At 62.6% G+C, this 18,875-nt stretch overlaps 1 protein-coding gene across 1 annotated transcript in view; it reads right to left on the bottom strand.

The window, feature by feature from the left end:
• Positions 1-18,875, bottom strand: part of CHLSN (cholesin) — a 128,753-nt gene that overhangs the window by 5,467 nt on the left and 104,411 nt on the right. Inside the window, exons 3-4 of the mRNA XM_028091864.2 lie at positions 7,086-7,285; positions 1,110-1,191 (exon numbers count right to left, since the gene is read on the bottom strand). Coding sequence (XP_027947665.2) covers positions 1,110-1,191; positions 7,086-7,285 — 282 coding nt within the window. The remainder of the gene's footprint in view (positions 1-1,109; positions 1,192-7,085; positions 7,286-18,875) is intronic.

The raw sequence follows: 18,875 nt of genomic DNA, 5'->3' as shown, positions 1-18,875 counted from the left end.
GCACCCCCCGCGTGCACACACCTGCCCCAACACAAAGCCATGAGGGAGGCGGCCAGGCCCTTCCCTACAGCCACGTGCTGATCGACGCATGCAGGAGAGGACGCATGCACGTGGCCAGCACCGCAGTGACCGTTGACCCAGACCAGAGCTGCTGATGGATGCTAAGACCGACGGGCACAGGGGGGATGAGGAAGAGGGTGTTTCCATAATCTCGAAGCACCTCCACAGACACAGCCGATTACTACAGGAGCAAGACTAGCCAGTGTCCCCCCAATCACGGGACCAACGTCAGCATCCAACCACCTTGCACCTGCTACTGAGTGTGCTGGGAGGGCACAAACATGTCCCAGCTATCTGACAACCGGCCTCTCCGGGCACATCAAGGTTGTGAAGGAAGTTCCAGACTAAAGGAAATGACAGGGGCAGACAAGCAGATGTGACTGTGGACGGGACCCTTGCCCACGGAAGCCACCGAGGACCAGCAGAGCCCATGGTAGTCCTGTGAGCTGGGCTCATCTGCAGGAAGACGGCACGATGGGAGTTTTGGGGGGACACACTGTCTCCTCCACCCCCCAGGGTCAAAAGATGGGAAGGGCAGGACTTCCAAGCACCCGGGACGACAACATTCCCCTAACATTGGCAGCTTCCTTGGGGAAGGTTCAGCTCGATGGAAGTGGGTGGGCTGATGGCCCAGGCTCCAAGCCTGGCCTCTGGACAAGCCCCTGCTCCGCACAAGGGTTCTTACCCCCTGACCCCAAGCAAGGCCCTCCCTCTGTAAAATGAGGGGTTGGACTGGGGGCTCCTGGGGGGGGGGTCCCACCACAATTGCTAGGGCCTCTTTCTTAACCACAGCCTTGGCCAGGCCTGGCTGCTGGGGGCCTGCCCTTCCCACGCCCCCACTGGAGGGGAGGTCTCAGGCCCGTGTGGCTGGAGCAGGCCCTGGCACTGGGTCCTTCCATCCTGGTCACTGCTTGACTTGACCCCACCCCCAAGCACGCACAGACTTTGTCATCTGGGAGACCCCTCCACCCCCCCCGCACCCATCTTCCCTCCTCTTCCCCACCAGGGACACACACCTAGCGCCCCCCGTCCCGCAAGTGTGCACACACCTGGTCACTGTCGTACATATGCATCAGCAGCCAAGTCTGCCTCGTCTTCTGAAATCTCCAGTTCTCGTGCTTCTCGGCCCAGCTAGGTATCAAGGACAGGACATTTCAGGTGCTGGCAGGAGGAGCCGGAAGGGTGTGTGCGGCCCCCGTTCCCCCAGCTGGAGGGCAGCAGACAAGGAACAGGAGCAGAGGGGGCTCAGGCGCCTGGTGCTGGGGGGACACCTCACTTCCGCACGCCCGTGAGGCCTCGGCCAGCTGGGCCTGCCTCCACATCGGCACCAGGGGGCACAGGGCTCTTTCTTCCAGCCCTACAATGCCAGGATTTTACGATGCCAACGTGCACACCCGGAATTCCATGACATCAGCCGTCCTTGCAAAGCCTTTATCGTGTGCTACGGCAGAGCCTGCCCACCAGAGTGCGGACAGCCTTTAATCCGAGAGCTGTGTGTGGAGGGTGAGGGACAGCAAGCTAGGAGGAGCCAAGAACCCCGACCTGGAGGGCCATCCTGGTCTGGGCTGCTTGGACGCCAGGGACAGAGAAAGAAATCCGGCCACGCCAGCCCCATGCCTCCGCTAGAGCCGCCTGGCCTGCACCCTCCCAACCCAAAGGCCTCCAAAGGCCCAGCCCTCCCCCGCCCCCCCACACCAAGACCATAGCAGCAAAGCCAGCCTGCTGACATGCAGCCCACATTGTAGAGGCTGGAGGATGAGGAGGCAGGTAGCTTCAGGTGTCAGAGGAAATACGTCAAGGTGGGTGGCTGCTCTGGGCAGGACCACAGGGCCAGGCTCTTGGAGCTGAGAGGTGAACACGGGCCAGAGGCTGGCATGTCTGGGACTCGCGGGTGCCGATGGCCGTGGGGAGAAGGGCAGAGGGTGAGCCCCCAGGGCTGTGTGACCACTGCTCTAGCTGCAGCCTCATGGCCTCTACTCGGTGGGGGGGTCCAAGAGCTCTCGTTGGCTCCACAGAAGCCAACGGGTTTTTGTGGGAAAGCAAAAACCACAACAGTGGTCCTTAGAGGAAGGAACGGAGGAAAGAGAGAAATCCTCCCAAGGGGCCCCCTCCCCCATGTGGGTCAAGTCACGGCCTCTGCCTCCAATCTTCCTCCATCGCCCGCTCCGTGGAAACAGAGGACTTCCTTTGCCAGATGGTCCGATGTGAAGCAGAAGGCGCTGGAGAGACGTATCAGCGTAATAGAGGAAGGCTCTTCCATCCTGGTTCCGGCAAGCAACCCCCGGGAGCTGATGGTCCACCGTGGCCCCGGCCAGACTGCCCATGAGCAGCCTTCCTGGCAAGTCCCGTGGGCTCAGCTCCTGTGGTTTCGGCTCCTGTGGCTTCTCTGCCATTCTGTGAGCCACGACTGGGCCTCCTCACAGCCCTGGGGGAGTGGCTGCCCTGGAATCTGCTCCTCCTGGGTCTTGAGTTCTCGATTCACTGGCAAGCCCTCACTACGCTTAGTCATTCTTTGTAACAAACTTTCCCTGTGCTTCCACCGACCAGCTGCACCCTGGCCCATCCCCCCACCCCGAGGATGGCACGTGACCTCACCCCAGGGCCTGTGAGGTCCCTCCTAGGCTGACACGGTGTGGCGGTGCCGAGCTCCACTGCCTGGGACCTGGTTCCCATCACTGCCATGTCGACAACGTGGACGGGCTGTGCACCCAAAGCAACACCCCTGCCTAACCCCAGGGCTCTGGTCACCTGAGCCCCCAGGGAGTGCCAGAACAGCTTCAGATATGCCGTGTGGGCCCACAGGAAGCACGGGGACCAGCTGGGGGCCCATGGCACGCCTAGGACAGGCAGAGAGGAGGCCCCCAGACAAACAAGGACAATGACGGTGACGGTGCACACGGTTGAGCCAGCCCACCTGCTGGGGTTCTGGCTCCATCCTGGGGACACCTTGCTGAGAGGCAGTGCCCGCAGGGATGGAGGATCTGTATTCTGGGGAGCAGAGAAAGTGAGAGACTGGGGTCGGCAGGGAGGGAGTGGGGACCCAGGACCAGTGTAGACACCCCGGTGCCGAGGGGGTGCGGAGTCCTAGATGGCTCCTAGAGAACGCGGCTCTGAGCACCACATGGTCACAGATGAAGGACACTTCAACAGTCACTGCCCAGGCCCCAAGCCCATGGCCACCCAGAGGCGCGGCGCAAGAGGGGTGACAGGTCTGATGGCAGCTCTGAGGCTCTAGTTCCACAGGGAGCTCTGGGCCGAGGCCCAGCCTGAGCCCCAGCATCGGGCAGATTCTGGAGCCCCTGAGCCGGTGACTGTCTCTGACCTCCACCAGCCCCACCCCGCACCGCGGCCCTCAGGGCAACCCTACGAACCCCTCTGCAGACCGCACACATGCCAACTCCCACGTTCAAACCTGATGCAGCCACGGCCCCTTGAGGCATCCCAGCTCCATCGTCGAGGCAGAAGGAAACCTTATCTCAGCTGATAGGAAGGTCGATCCTGCTGCCTGGACTGGGACCCAGGTGTAATGAGGGTCCTCGGCTGTGATGGGGGGGCAGCAGCCTCTTGCCTCTGCAGGAAGGTCCTGAGCTGCTGGGGCTCCACATCCCACCGACCCGCAGGCCCCGCCACCCACTCAGGGGCCTCCGTGCTGCCTCTGCCCTCCTTGTAGCCTGCCCGAGCAGCTGACCTACGGTGCAGCCCATGCTGGGGGTGGGGCTGCGAGGCTGGCGCACCGCGGCCCACAACCCCAACAGGCCACTGCAGATCTGCTCCGGGCCCCTCACTTCCCCCCGCCCTGGTGGCCTGGCAGCGCTGAGACCCGTATCTGTCACACAGCACACCAGCCGCTGTCCACGTGCGCACTGTGGTGTGGGGACTGCAACAGACACCACGGGCAGTGTGGCCACGGAGCGTGGCACAGAGCATGGTCTGCATTCCAGCTTGGTACTTTCCAGTCCCCAGCTCTGAGCCGCTGGAGTCCTTTCTGTAATGTGGGGCAGTCACACGTTCCTGTCCCAGTTTAGGGGAGAGCGGGGGGGGCCCCCTCGAGAGAACTGCCGCTCATAGGAGCTCTCCGACCCCTGCTGGCCTCAGCAGCGTGGCCCAGCTTGGCTGGAAAACGGGGTCCCAGCCACCCCTGGTGGAGCCTCATTCCCACAGGATCGCCCCGTGTGGCAACAGGCACAGCTCGCAGCCTCCTGCCAGGAGGATGGTCCTGTCTGCTGGGCAGATGCGGGGGACCCTGTGCACAAGGAGAGAGCATGTCTCCCTGCCCTCAGCCCAGCGAGGGGCTGCAGCCCACACCATGGGCAGCCTGGTGCGAGGCCTCAGGAGGAGAGAATGCTGGGCACCTCTGTTCTGGGCTGTGACATCCCACAGGCACCCAGGGCCACTCCTGGGGCTCCTGCAGGGTGCAGAGGCCACCACTGACATTCCACGTGCACACACACGGCACGGCTCCATCTGGACGTCACCTACCACTGTCAGGCACAGGGACAGCGGTACTGGGCGGTCTTGGGAGCCCACGCGGGCTGGAGGCGAGGCCGGAAGCGAGGACAGGCTGCCGACCAGCACATGGACAGGATCCCCGGGCTGGCCTCTAGGTAATGGGGGTAGTCCGGACAGGGCCGTCGCCCTTGAGGTGACAACCAGGGATCTGGGCACTCCACACAGTGGAGCAAAGACTGGGCCCCCAGCCCTCCCTCTTGCCTTCCACACAGGGTCAACATGGACAGCGGCCACAGGCACTGTAGGCCTCCTGGCCCGTCCTTACTGCCGGCCTGCCCCAGACTCCATCTGTGACCTGCTGTACAGCCTGAGATCCACTCTGTGGCTGGCACCTACCTGGCCAGTCTACCTGCTCCTGTCTCCAGTGCTGACCCGTGACCCTGCCTGGGAGTGCGTCAGCTGGGCGCGCAGGGGGGTGCGTCAGGGGGGCATGCAGGGGGTCGCGCCAGAGGGGGCGCGAAGGGGGGCACGCAGGGGGGTGTGTCAGCCGGGCGTGCAGGGGAGCACGAATGAGCGCCGGCTCTCAGAGTGGCGCGGTGGCGGCATCAGCTCTGACCTCAGAGGACGCTGGCGGCATCGACAGCACTGAGCCCCGGCACCAGACAGGCCTCGCTGACTGGAGAAACGTGCGCTGGGATAAGAAGTGCGCCGACCCGAGAAGGGTCCTGGTTGGTGACGGTGAGCAGGGCGCACCCCTCCACACCCATGACTCGCAGCTGGGCCACCCCTGCCTCTGCCAGGGACATGGGGGCCTGGGACTTCTTCCCGGCACCTGCTAAGTTTGGGGAAGCCAGGAGGGCTGTGCCAGCCACCCGGTCCCACCAGATATGGATCCCCAGCCCGGTCCCCGGGCCCCAATCCTAGCCCTTCTGCTGGGAACTGCCCAAGTGACACCAACGTTGGGGACTGGACTCCCTAGGGGGCGCTGTTTCCGGCACAGCCCCACTGTGCCCAGTAGCCAAGAGCGCAGGGGAGACCGAAGGGCCCAGGTGGCACAGAACCACGCGTCCTTATGGCTGATGACCAGGGCCAGGGGATGGGGACTCCTGACTGCGGTCCAGGCCGCCGCTCTCCGGCCAGCCGCTCCGAGGGGGCAGCGAAGGAGGAGTGGGGCAGAGAGATCGCTGAGAGCCCGGGCACAGCCCTCTTCCCAGCCAGCAGGCGGGCTTCCGGAGAATTCCTGCCCCCAGCGCAGCCAGGGCAGGGCCTTCCAGCGCTCCGCAGGTGGGGGTTCAAGAGCCAGCGGGCAGCTGTCCGCCCAGGAGCACTCTGTCCTCCTCACTGAGTCCGTCCAGTGACGCGCCCAGGGGGGCAGCCCAGCAGCCTAGCGCGGTGTCCGGATTTGGTTCAACAGTGTACAGGACGCCGGTGGAGGGCTCGGTGAGCCAGCACCCCACACCCGCCAGGAGGGCCGTCCTCGGCACCCCCGCTGGTGGGGCTGGAAATGGCGTGGCTGCTATGTGTCCGCAGCTCCTCCCACACCAGAGTCACCAGCGAGCCCGTGTGCCCGAGACAAAAGAAACTGCGTCCACACAGAATCCCGCACATAGACATGCACCACAGTAACAGCCCCAACGGCCACGTGGCTGAAACAACCCCAATGCCCAGCAACGGGCGCACGGACAAACAAAACGTGGTGCACACACACTGTGCGCAGCATTTAGCTGTGAGGGGAGAGGAAATTGTGGCACGCGCTGCCATGTGCACGAACCTCCAAACAGTACACTGCGTGGAAGAAGCAGGCCATGAGAGGCTGCGTGGTGAATGAGTCCCTTTGCAGGAAATGTCCCGAATGGGCATGTCCTTGGAGACATGAGGTGGATGAGGGGTCCCCTGGAGCTGGGGCGGGGGGCTGCTCTCTGCAGTGACAAGGGCGTTCCGAACTGGCTGTGTGGTGGCCGCATGTAAACCATTCTCCAAAAACGGTATGGGAGGAGGGAAACCGTGCGTCCACGGCGGGCTTCCCAGGCTGACCCCGCTCTGGGCTGCTAAGGCTCCTGGCCTCAAGTGAGTACCGATCGGTGAAAGGAGGAACCCACTTCCCAGGGAGGAGGACCAGGCGTGGCGACCGGCTGGGGCACATGCCGCCCCCTCCCAACAAGTTTCTTGGCAAACAGAAGCCAGTGGTCTCACAGGGGCCTCGTTTTTCCTGGAGCTTCTAGAAAGTCTCCTACACAGCTGTTAGCAATGTATCCTCTAGCCACTGCCCGCTTGTAACGACAGGGTGAAACGGGCCGCGGGCAGTTCGAGGGCTCCGGCCGAGGCTGCGGTGACCGCGCTCTGCTCCCCCGGCACGGCCAACTCCTCAAGCCCAGGATGGCGGCTCTCCCCTCCCTCACACCACCGGAGGCGCTGGGTCTGTGGGGACACCACTGGAGGTGGCGCTACAGGCCCCGGGGTCCCTGTGGTCCCAAGAGCCAGATGGGTCCTAGGTCAGCTGAGCCTGCAGCCCGTGTCCCTCCCTGCACAGACCCCCTGGGACACTGGCCGGGCCCCGCGGGAGAGGCTCGTCTTACCCACAGAGGTAGTCCAGGGCCAGCTGGGCCCCGGAGCGCTTGGCCGGCAGGCTCTGGGCTGCTCCTGACTCCCGCAGCCACTTCCTCTCCTCTTTCCTCCGCTCCTTCTTCAGCTTCCTCTCCAGGACCCTCTTCTCTTCCGGGGTCAGTGCGGGCAGCTGGGGGGCCGTCTCCTGCCTGGCCCCCAACACTGCTTCTCCCTGCAAGCCAAGGGAAAATCGGCCTGTGAGGATGTCCCGCAGCATCCTGGACCCCCACTCTCGGAAGCTGACCCCTCCAGGTGGGTGGGCTGTTCCACACCCTGTGCTGGGCTCCCCAGCAGCCCCTCACCGCCAGTAACTGGGGACGGGGCTGTTCAGTGTCTTGCTCTCCCAGGGACCCAGGAGACCCAGCGCCAGGTGGGATTGTCTCACCCCAGGACCGGTCAAAGTTGACAGACTTCAGCCCTGTTTCCTGACCCTGCACCTGTGCTCAGCACCGCGGACAAGGATTTCTGGGCCTTGACGAGGGCCCCACCCCCTGAGGCCCTGCAGGAGACCCGCCCGTCCCCCCTCCCCTCCCTGTCCTCACCGCTGTCTGCAGGCCCCCAAGCCTGCCCCGCAGTGGGATGTGAGGTCCGGGTGCACAGAGGCTGGGCTGAGAGCGCACACTTCTTGCAGGGGGTGAGGACAGCGGGGGGCAGTCTTCCCGCCACAAAGATCCACTGAGGCCCTTCTGCTTTTTGCACAAACCCCTCCGGAGGAGAGCAGGCGGCTCAGCGGCTGGGGGGCATGGTGCTGGTGGCCTCTCGTCCGCCCCCCATCAGGCTGTGACCTCCTGACACCACCTCTTTCCCAAAGTACAGTGCCCCCCTCCTCCCCACTGTCACAGCAGGTAGAGGGTGACGACCCCAGCAGCTGCACACGCTTCCGCCTGCCTGCAAAACCTGGACCGCCAGCGCTGCTCACGTGATTCCAGCCAGGGACCCCGCCACCGCCCCCAACGCCTCCAGGAAGGGCGAGCACGCTGCCCCGGGCGCGTCCAGCGTTTGTAGCACACCCCCTCCCTTCAGGCCTCCCCAGAGGCCACACAGGCCCCCTCATGAAGTGCCAGTGCCTTGACAACCTTTGTGTTCCCACTCAACCCCAGGTCCTTCCGGAACCTTCTAAAACAAAAGAGCAGCTCCTCCCTCTGCCTCCTTAAAACCAAATGAATTTACCAGCAGTGGGGCTTCAGGGCTGCCCCAGGAAGACTCCAGCAGCCTCAACGCCACACGCGGACACGCACGCAGACGCGAGGACGCGCACGCGGACACACGCGGACGCGCACGCAGACACGGACACGCACGCAGACACACGCGGACGCGCACACAGATACAGACATGCGCGGGCACGCACGCAGATGCGAGGACGCGCACACGCACGCAGACGCGAGGACGCGCACGCAGACACACGCGGACGCGCGCAGACACGCACGCACAGACAGACGCAAACACACAGACGCACATGGACACACATACAGAGACAGACACAGACACACGTGCACACACGCACTGATGTGCACTGACACACATGCAGACAGACACACAGACACTCGCACGCAGGGCTCACAGACACGGCCCCAGGAGCCCAGCACCCCAGCGACCAGAGGGCGTCTGGTTTCCAGGTGGGGTTTCCTGAGGTCGAGGGCACAGCAGTCTGAGGACCGGGACGTGGGCGTCCACGGGGAGTCTCCCTCCGGGCTCCCTGCTCCGACAGTGCTGGGCCCAAGGCGGCTCATGGGGCGGGCAGCACAGAACGTCTGGCAAACAAGCTTCGGTGCAGACCGGCCTCTGGCCCCTCGCCCCCCCTCCCCCCGAGACCACGCAGGCAGCACGGCAGTGGCCACCCGGGGCCGAAGTCTTGGGACAAGGTCAGGGCCCTAGCAGCGCTGGGCCGAGGACGTGTCGACACCGACCCCGGGGGACCTGGGAGGGGCAGGGAGGGCAGGAAGCACCCTTCACGGTGCCAGGTGTCACCAGGATGGGGCCTCTGCCCCTGCCCCGCTGACCCTGTGCTGTACAGAGGCTGCCCCTGGGGCTGGAGGAGGCTGACGCACAACACACGGACTCCCTCTGAGGGCCCGGTGCCCACGGAGGGGCCAGCAGGCAGGCGGCGGGAACCCGAACGCCGCGTTGCCTGCACAGCCTGGGGTGACGCCCGGCATGAAGGGCCCCTGTCTGGTATTAGGCACGCAAACCCAGGAAGGACACACACAGCTTCTTTCTCTCTCTGGCCAGCAGTCACCCTGGTGTGGCAGTGGCTGCAGCCCGCGCTCCGTGTCCTCAGGAAGCGAAGTGTGCCTCCAGAGTTGTTCCGAGGGCCAGGACGCCTGCCCCTGACTGCGCCAGGGGCCAGCCAGGGACACCGAGGGTTCCAGACCCACCGACGCCCACACCCGGGCCACGGCCCGAGCCGAAAGGCCTCTCCAGAGAAGCTGGGAACAGAGAACGACAGGTGGAACCTCCTGAATTTTAAATGCCGGCAGTTCCAATTAAACAATGCAGTCTGTGGGCAAAACCAACCACTGTGTGTGAAGGACCCCTGAGCCCAAGACCGAAGCTCCACCTGCTATAGGCCAGCCTTCCTTTCCCTAAACTCTGACAGGCCTGCAGGCATCCGCATCTGCCCTTTCTGGTTCTCTTCCAAGGAAAGGGGCCGCCGAGGAAAGTAGCCAGAGCCCCTCTCCCACAGCTACTTCTGGGAAGGGAGACAGAGCGACGGACCATTGCCCCTCCCTCAGCTGTGGTCCTTGCCCAGAGGGGGGTAGCACACGAACCCAAGCAACCATCTGTGGAAAACACAACAGTCCCGAGCATTGCTTGAAGATCAAGAAGCGGAGCCCAGGTGTGCAGGGCTGTGACGTGGCAGGGGCAGGGGCCATGGGCCAGCTGTGGGCCTCACCTGGTCCCTTTGCTCTGGGTGCCCTGACCGTTCTGGCCTGGCCGGGGACGCCCCCATTGCTGCTACCATCACGTGAGGGCACGGGGCTGCAGGGGCAGAGAGGTGTCTCAGCCGCAGTGGGGCTGGGATGGCAGACAGCAGGACAGGGCCTGGCTGGACCCAGGGACCTCCCAGCACGGGGTGAGGGCCGTGGGGGCCTACCCGGGACCCTCCTGCTTCCTGTGTCCCGTAGCCTCGCTGGCGCAGTGGGAGGCCGGCGCCAACGCCACGGGAAGCAAAACACTTCTAAAGCACAGCGTCCGCGAGCTTCGTCCGTGAGCTTCGGCGACACCACCGTCCCAGGAGGTGGAGCTGAATACAATTTTCTTTGGATCGAGAATGAACTTTCTCCAGTTGCCACTGATCTGATAACCCTCCGCAGAACTAGGTTATAATTAGCAAATAACAGTTTGGACATGCCTGCCCCCGCCACCGAAGCCTCCCAAAGCGAAGCTACTCGGGTTTAAGGTTGCCCAGGGGCTTGTGAACAGCCTACGTAAACACAAATCTGAAAAGGAGTGCAGGAGTCCAGTAATGGAAGCCGTTGGAGCCCCTTCTGGGGATGCAACTTTCAGGGGAAGGAGGGGTCTTCAGAGAGCGACACGGTGGGGAGGGGCAGCACCCCCAGCCCCTGCAGGCCCAGCCCACTCTCCAGGGGCAGCGTGGGGTGGCAGCAGATCGCAGCTGTGAACATGACCCTTTTCCAAAACACAGACTCGGCCGGCCGCGTGGGGCTCAGCTGCCATCACCCACATGTGCTGCCTGTTTGCTTGTCACAAACATGTGGAGTTGATAGCTTGTGGTCTCAGTGCAAGCACACAGCTCTATGAAGATGGATTACCGGGCGGCAGCGCAGCCATGGTCTCTGGTCTTCTAGACTGGACAGCATACAAAATCTCCTAATACGGGAAATCCAACTTTCAGCAACACATTCTCTTAGTTAGACGTGTCCTGGGCTGCATTTCAAAAGGCACAAAAACAATTCAACGTGCATGGAAAACTTTGGGCAGGACAAACGGACCTGCCGTAGCTGCCGCAGGGGTGGGGGGAGGGGAGGGACAGACAGGCGGGTGTGGCCGAGGGACCTTGAATTTCGTCTGTGCCGTCTCCATGTTTCTCAACGTAAATGTTTTTGTGTACAATAGTAAGTCATGTAGCGCTCATGTGATTAGAAACACATTTAAAAATTAAATCCGTACCAGCTTCGAGGGCAACAAAAACACTGACTACATGCATCAAATGTACGGAAAAGAAACGAAATCAAAAAACCCCCCAGACTGGAGAGTGGAGTCAATTAACCAAAGGAAATACAGGGGGACTTCTGATAGAAAAGTTGACTGTGTTTGAGAAAATACAAGTGCGTGAAATCAACAACCGTTTTCTTTTACCCTGATAACTCCTGGCTGACGCAGGGAGAAACGGCACTACTTGGATTTGGGAAGGTTGCCACAGGCTTCACCCGGGCAGAAAAACCCTCAGACAAGATCTGCAGGAAGTAGGCTCTAAGGAGAACAGGCTCAGCACTTCTTTGGACCCAGGAAAGGAGGCTTTCTGGGCGCTGGACTCGGTCACAGAGCAGGGGCTCCCCTGCAGACACCCAAGGCCCAAACAAGAGAACCCGCAAAAGTGAGCACCCACCATCGTTCCCCAGGAAGGGGACACAGGAGAGGAAGCCAGAGGGAGGACCTGCAGGTTCGAGCCACAGTGTGGGCAGATGGGGCGGATACCCAGCGAGATTTTTCTCTCCCTCTGGCGAATACCCAACCTCACAAAGGGAGGGTCACATGTACTGTTGGCGCTGGGCCCGTCTTCCTTCACCCCGGGCTCTCCTGCACAGAGAACCACACAAACGGGACCCCCGGGGGGCTGCCATGCCCACACCGGCCACTGGAGGCCAGGCACTCCTGGCCCCGCACCTTTGGCTCGTTTCTGTGACGGGAACCTACCAAAACCTCTGGTGGGCACTGGGGTCAGGCCTGTGGGGTGGGAAGGGTGCTTGACCATTCCTCCAGGGCTGTGCTGAGGCTCCTGGGGCCATGTCTCCAAATCAGCTTCCTGTGCCTAATATGTCTGCCACTCTGCTTTTGGGGGGATCCAGTCTAAGACAGCCTCTGATGGGAAAGAGTGGCTGCATGCACCTGCTTCTCGGTCCAGCACCCCTGACGTAAGGCCGCACACAGCAGCTGGGACCTCAGGCTGGACGGGGTCTCACCCCTGTTCCAGTCCCTCAGAACCCTCAATCTGTCCCCAGCCAGCTCATCCCCTGTGCCCAGTACGGCAGCCCAGTGACGCAGTGGGGTCCCAGGGCCTGGGGAGCAGGCAGCCTTTGGGGTGGGGGCAGCTATGGGGTCTTGAGAAATCATCTGGAAGGACAGCAGTGCCCACCATGTGTCCCCAGCCCCAGACATGGCCTGGCCAGAGCCCTTGTCCAAGGCTCCCCCGGTCCTCCTGAGCCTTAGAGGAGGGGCAGAGTGGGCCACTGCAGGCAGGGGAAGCTGCCGGCACGTGTGGTCCTTGTAGGCACAACAGCGGGGTGACATCACCTCTGGGGCATGATCAACTCCAAGATCCAGGGAGGGATGCGGGAGTCTCAGGTCCGGGACCGGGAGCTCGGGCCACCAGGAGGCACAGAGGTTCAGGGAGGGATGCGGGAGTCTCAGGTCCGGGACCAGGAGCTCGGGCCACCAGGAGGCACAGAGGGCTGCCATCCTGCACGCGACTCAATAGCCGGCTTCCACATCTGGCAGCTGATGTTAGGGTGCCCTGTTCCCACTCATGCTGGGGGATTCCAGGTCACAACACACCTTCCTTCTCTGCAGGCTCGAGGAGCAGAGCCTTTGTCTAAGAAAGGAAGACCCAGGAGGCAGGGAGGACCCCATGTGGACTCGAGGGACAGGGGCTGTGACCACCCCGTCTGCCGGGACACCCTCCTTCCCTGGCAGGCGCACGCCCTCGGGCACAGGGTCACGGCTGCGCACCTGCCAGGTGTGGGGGGCAGCAGGCAGAGCGCGGTGTGGTGAAGGGCACAGGGAGAGGAGACCCCCTGGCTGTACGGCCAGCAGCTCTAAACACCTGTGACCTTGACCCACTATGTGAAACCGTTCAGGGCCAAGCAGGGACGGGACCGAGGGCTGCCCACAGCACCACGCGTGCCTGGAGGTGCCATCTCTCCGCAGTCTCCCTTCGGGGTGGCCCTGAGGACGTACCTGGGTAAGGTGTCCCCGAAGGCTGTGGCTTCCCCCTGTAGAGAGGGGCACACTGTGGGCTGGGGGCACGTGGAAGCTGATCCCCCCAGAGGAGACAGGCAAATGCAGGTGGGGTCCTTGGGCTCTCTGCCTGCTCTGGGGCTGCTGTGCGGGGGCAGAGCCACGAAGTCACCCCCACAAGTACCTGAAGACCTAAAACATGCGGCTGATACCCTGCCATGTTTACGGTTCCCGAGAGACAGCACAGACCCGTCTGCAGTGGGGGCCCAACTTCAGCCCGGACCCCTGTGGACCTCGTCTCACTCGTGTGTTCTTGGGGCCATCTGGACACGCTGGGGGCACAGCGTCTGCTTTGCTGTAACCCTCCTGTGGGGCCTGGGGCCTGCATGGGCACCCGTGCTGGCTGACACGGGCTTGGGGGCATCTCGAGCCACAGGATGAGTGGTCTCACCGTGGACACGGGCGATGGACGTCCTCTGCTGTCTGGGTCAGGGCACACAGGACACCAATCTCGCAGGAGGTCTGTTTGGCACCTTTGTGCCGGCTCGTTCTGGTGAAACCACAGCAGGGACAGTATGCGCTTATGAGGCGCGAAGCCCACAGGAGTCTGCTCAATGTGCCACCTTCCTTCTTCTGGGGCCCCCTCTGCACTCTGACCGTGGCGTCAGGCCCTTGGGGTGAGGCTTTCCGCTGGTTCTGTGTGGCTTTATGGGCAGACAGCCCTGCGGAACCCTCTGCTCGGGCAGCGTGGCGGGTGCTGGAGACTTGGGGTGACATGAACCGTCACGGTGTGAATGAAGACTACCCATTCCAGACCGAGCTGACCACAGAAACCGGCCCACACAGACCCGCACTCACACCTGCAGCCACCCCCAGAGCAGCAGACTGTGTGAGGGGCATCACATGCCACAGTGCAGCGGACCCCTGGCATCGTCCCCCACCCCTTCCTCTGGAAACTGGGTCATCCAGGGGCAGCGTCTGTGGGGTCAGCTGATGTGACCCCTCCCGCGGACCTCGCACCAGTGTCCGGTTTGGGACGGACTGTCCAGTGTGGGCTTTCTGCCAAATGAGAGACTCAGGGGGAGGGGTCTGACATACACACAGGCAGTGCAGCCCAGGGTGACGTGGGCTGTGACATGGACACTGGCCATGCCCTGCTCGCTGGGTGCCTCGTCACTAGTCTGCCCCTGCTCCCGAGCACGGCAGCTACCCTGGTTAAAACGTGGATTGCTCTGAGCCTCAGGGCCCGAGGAGAGGCTCCTGGGGTGACAGCTCGCCCCAGCCCCAGCCCCAGGCATGCAGCCATGGTCTCCAGCCCTCGTTCGGGCTCCACGAGGGTCGACAGCAGCCCTCTGTGTCCCAGAGAAAGGCGCCTTGTCTTTCCCAGACCCAGGAGCAACGATCAAGTGCACCTCTTTACACAGGGAGCTGGGAGGGAAGGGGGCCCCGTCGCGTGGGAGGAGGAGCGGCTGGCCCAGGCTGGGGCACAGAGGCGGCCAGAGCCCAGGATGGGCCAGGAGCTGCTCAAGTCCACTCCCCACAGGTCGCTGTGGTCCTGCCACCAGCTGCAGAGGAGAGTCGGGACAAACCAGCCATCCTCCGGAATTCCCCACTTGGAAAGCAGGAGACACTAGTCTCAATGCTTACGAGGTTTTGTAAAGCAAGGGAAATTGATTTTCCTCCCTGAGATCGTGTGTGGAAATCCAAAATTCGATCAGCATTGGAGCAGCTTTGGGGGAGGGGGTGAGGGCTTCTCCCTAGGCTCTGGAACCTTCTCTCTGCTTGTCTACATGGTGGAATAATGCCTTCTGACATTTGGTGGCCACATTTTCTTTTTTTTTTTTTAACGTTTCTTTTTTTTTTTTTTTAAAGATTTATTTATTTATTTGAGAGAGAGAATGAGAGAGGGGAGGGTCAGAGGGAGAAGCAGACTCCCCGCCGAGCAGGGAGCCCGATGCGGGACTCGATCCCGGGACTCCAGGATCATGACCTGAGCTGAAGGCAGTGGCTTAACCGACTGAGCCACCCAGGCGCCCCACATTTTATTTTTCAAAATGTGGTGAAAGGAAAAATAACTCCAGCAGGAGAAAAAGAACCTAGAATGTAGCCAAATTTAAAACCCCCCAACTCTTCGCTACGGGCCGTTCTCGACGGTCCCCCAGGCCAGACACTGAAACGTGCGCACACCCCTTTGCTCTCCCCACAACTCCACCAGGCAGGGGGCTCGGGCCCCTGGGACTCACAGCCCGGGCCTGGGCAGGTGCCATCCAAGGCAGAAAGTGGGAGCTCAGGCCTGCAGGGGTCCAGCGCCACGGAGACAGAGACGTCCTCCCTAGAGCGCAGAAGCAATACGAAGGTGGTAATGGAATTCTGCGACCTTGTTTTCCATGCTAAGTCTCTGCGTTCGCTGTGGGCTGTACGCTCAGAGCACATCTCTGTCTGGACGGGGCCACATCTCCAGGGCTCCCACATGGCCACCCCCAGGTCTGGCCCAGGGCAGCTGGCAGTGACACGTGACAGGACGGGTCTCCCCAGGCTCCCAGTGCGGCTGGGCCCAGCGCCCTCACCTGCGGGCCAGCCTGAAGGCTCCCTCTCCAAAGGCACCGCACATACCCGGCCGCTACCCGCGCTGACATTTGCAGAGAACTCTGGGGTTTGACAGAGCTCATCTCCGTGAGCCCGCTCACAGAGGTCTTTACAGATGGGGAACAGCACACAGCGCTCAGAAGGTGCCCTGCCACCCAGAGGCCAGCCTGTGGCAGATCTGGAGGAGGGTGGTGAAGGGCAGAGATGTCCACCCAGCAGCCTGAGTTCCGGCTCCTGACCCACCCACCCAGGGCCAGTTCTCAGAGGGGGGCAGGGGCTGCGCCAAGAGCTGAGAAGGGCTGGGCCTTCCACCAGAAGGCCGGGCTTGGACTCTGCTCCAGTTCCTCTTAGGTTCAACTTTTATGAGCTGTCGACTTGGTACGGGCATCTAAAACCACAGGACTAGCTCCAGGCACACACACAAGCCTCCACCTGGCCCGTCGGCAGAGGAGTTGAGCCTGGAGCCATGTCCTGGCTCAGGACGAGCTTCCTCCGCAAGCTCCAGACAAGCTCTGGGCAGCGGTTCCCAGGACCGGTTGCTCATCAGGAGCTGGGGAGGGATCGGGGGCAAGGAAGGAAGAGTCTGAGGCTCAGAGGCTGCCCAACTGGGGTCCAACTGTGCCAACTGTGCACGTGAGCCCCTGCTCCCTATGAAACAGGAAACGTGCCCTGTGCCGACAGGCTGACATCTTACCGTGGCTTTGTGGGAAAAAGCCAGCCCACATGCACACACCTCTCACCACAGCTGGTGGCAGGAAGGGCAAGGCTAACCCGGGCCATAGCAGAGGCCACACTGGCTCCGGACAGACAGAAGCACAGTGCTCACTACACAACTAAAGCTCCAGAGATCAGGACGCAGGCTGAGAGTGAAGACACCCCTCCAGCTGGGCCTCAGCGTGGCATCAGGGACAGGGGGCTGCTGGCACCTGTGCCCTGGGCCCGTGAGCGAGGGGCACGCTCAACCTCCAGGACAGCCCCCACTCCCACCATGGGGTCTGCAGCCTGGCTGGAGGAACTGGGAGGCTGGGCGAAGCTGGGGGCAGGGCCTGCGTTGGGGCCTGGGCTCTCCCTACGGGCTCCATCACCTCAGGCAGAGTGGCCTCACCTGTGGGCCAGGGACCCTCTGCCTCTCCCAGGACACGTGAGCCAACAGGGCACGCAGCAGGGGAGGTAGGTGCTGCCTCAATCGGGAGGGTCTGCCTCCCCGGGAGGAAAGAGATTCCCCGGATGGTGTCCGTGACGGACACTAACCCATCTCCCCAGCACCAGGAGTGCAGGCAAGGCCTGGGGACGGGGCAGGACGTACCTGAGCTCACCCAGCAGGCCAGTGACGGGGCACGGCCTGAGTCCCACCCACTCTCCGTGCTCACCACCAGGCCACCGCTCCCAAGAGGGGAGCACCCACTGGCTCCGGCAAAGCGGCTTGCAGGGTGCTGGTTCTCGCCTCCGGGAGCTCAGGAGTGTCCACCCCCCAGCCTTGGTTTCTTCCCACTGAGGAGACACCAGAACTGCCTGGGCCCAGGGGTCACGTCTCCTGCTCCAACCCTCCATCCACCTTCCCTTCCCGGGCACGTTCCTCGGCCCCAGTCACGTCTGTACCGTCCTCTGCACAGCGTCCTGCCTTCCCCAGACCTGCTCCTGCTTCAGGAGCGGGCACAGATCACGATCCAGAAGGGCACTCTCATCATTCCCATCGTGGTCCTGTGGGGTCGCCTGCTGAGGCCCCAGCCCCCACATGGAAGGGAAGGGGGGGCAGTCCCGGGTAAGAATGTCCCGCCCGGCCACCCCACCTCATGTGCAGCTGGCTCTCTGGCTTAGTCGGAAAAGCAGGTGACTCTTGATCTCGGGGTCATGAGTTCAAACCCCACACTGGGTGTAGAGATTACTAAAACAAAATAGAGAGGAGAGGCAAGCGGGCAGGCGCAGTGCTGCTGTGGGATCTGCTCCTCCCCGACCTCAACTGAAGACGCAGCTGCTGGGTTGGCTTAGGAGAGAGCCCAGAATTGCAATAAACCCTGAGTGGTTCCCGAGACCACTTCCGTGCAGCCTGTGCCCCAGGCAGGATATGTGAGAGCAAGACGCCCCCCTCCCGCCCAGGCTCACCCAGGTCCCAGTGGGCCTCTGAAAAGAGGGGTGGTGCAGACCAGCACACGTGGGCCCTGCTCAGCCAGGGAGCAGCAGGGAGAGCTCTCAAGGGAGGGCAAGCCACGTGCACGGTCTCGATGTTGGCACAGCAGGGACCAGGGTTGGGAGGGGCAGCACCTGAGCAGGGACTGACAGGCAGGGACCCTCCCCACCAATCTTTTCATCGTGGCGGTCAGAACCAAACTACTGGAAATAGTTCTACGAAGTGTCAGAAGACAGTCTGGGGTCCAGGTATCCTTTCCTCACCTGGAAAGTGCAATCCGTGGCTGGAGAGGCTGCTTTGGCACGGGGCCTGAGGCTGGAGCCAGGAACACAGGGAGTGGGGTTAGGCCACTTCAGACAAGGGCTCCCCGAGAGCGGGACTTGTGCCGGGGAGTTCACCGATGTACCCTGGGCCATCCAACAGCGCTGTTACTTGCTGCCTGCCCAATTCCATACTTGCGTCCTCAACCACCTGTCACCTGGTAAAACCCATCAACTGACCACCCAACAGAGCGGGCACATTAGAACACCGCGCAGCAGAAACAACGGTCAAGGGCGAGCCCGAAGGGGGGTCTGCTGTCAGGGACGCCCTCACACGGGGGCTGGGGTTTGGGGTGAAAGTGACCGTGACCGTGACCGTGGGGGGCAGGGGGCATGAGCCGGGGAGCCTCCTCCCCTTCCTCCTCTGCCCCTGAAGACCTGGGCGGCAAGGGAGGCAGTCTCTACGGAGTCTCTACGGAGTCCTCCGTTTACGGATGTGGACAGAGCCCTGCCCGTGCCGCATCCGTGCGGCCCCCGCGCAGAGGACCTGTAACCACAGTCACCTGTCCATGAACTGCCCAGAATGCTCCAAGCAGCGCCTTCCACACAGGAGGCCCACCAGAGCCACAGTGGGGTCTGCTGACTCTTCG

This window comes from Eumetopias jubatus, unplaced genomic scaffold (assembly GCF_037043125.1).
Source record: "Eumetopias jubatus isolate StellerSeaLion01/CBP00866 unplaced genomic scaffold, mEumJub1_p1.0 scaffold_12, whole genome shotgun sequence".
Taxonomy (NCBI): domain Eukaryota; kingdom Metazoa; phylum Chordata; class Mammalia; order Carnivora; family Otariidae; genus Eumetopias; species Eumetopias jubatus.
The sequence above is the reverse complement of the archived record's forward strand: the minus strand, read 5'-3'. Positions and strand labels throughout refer to the sequence as shown.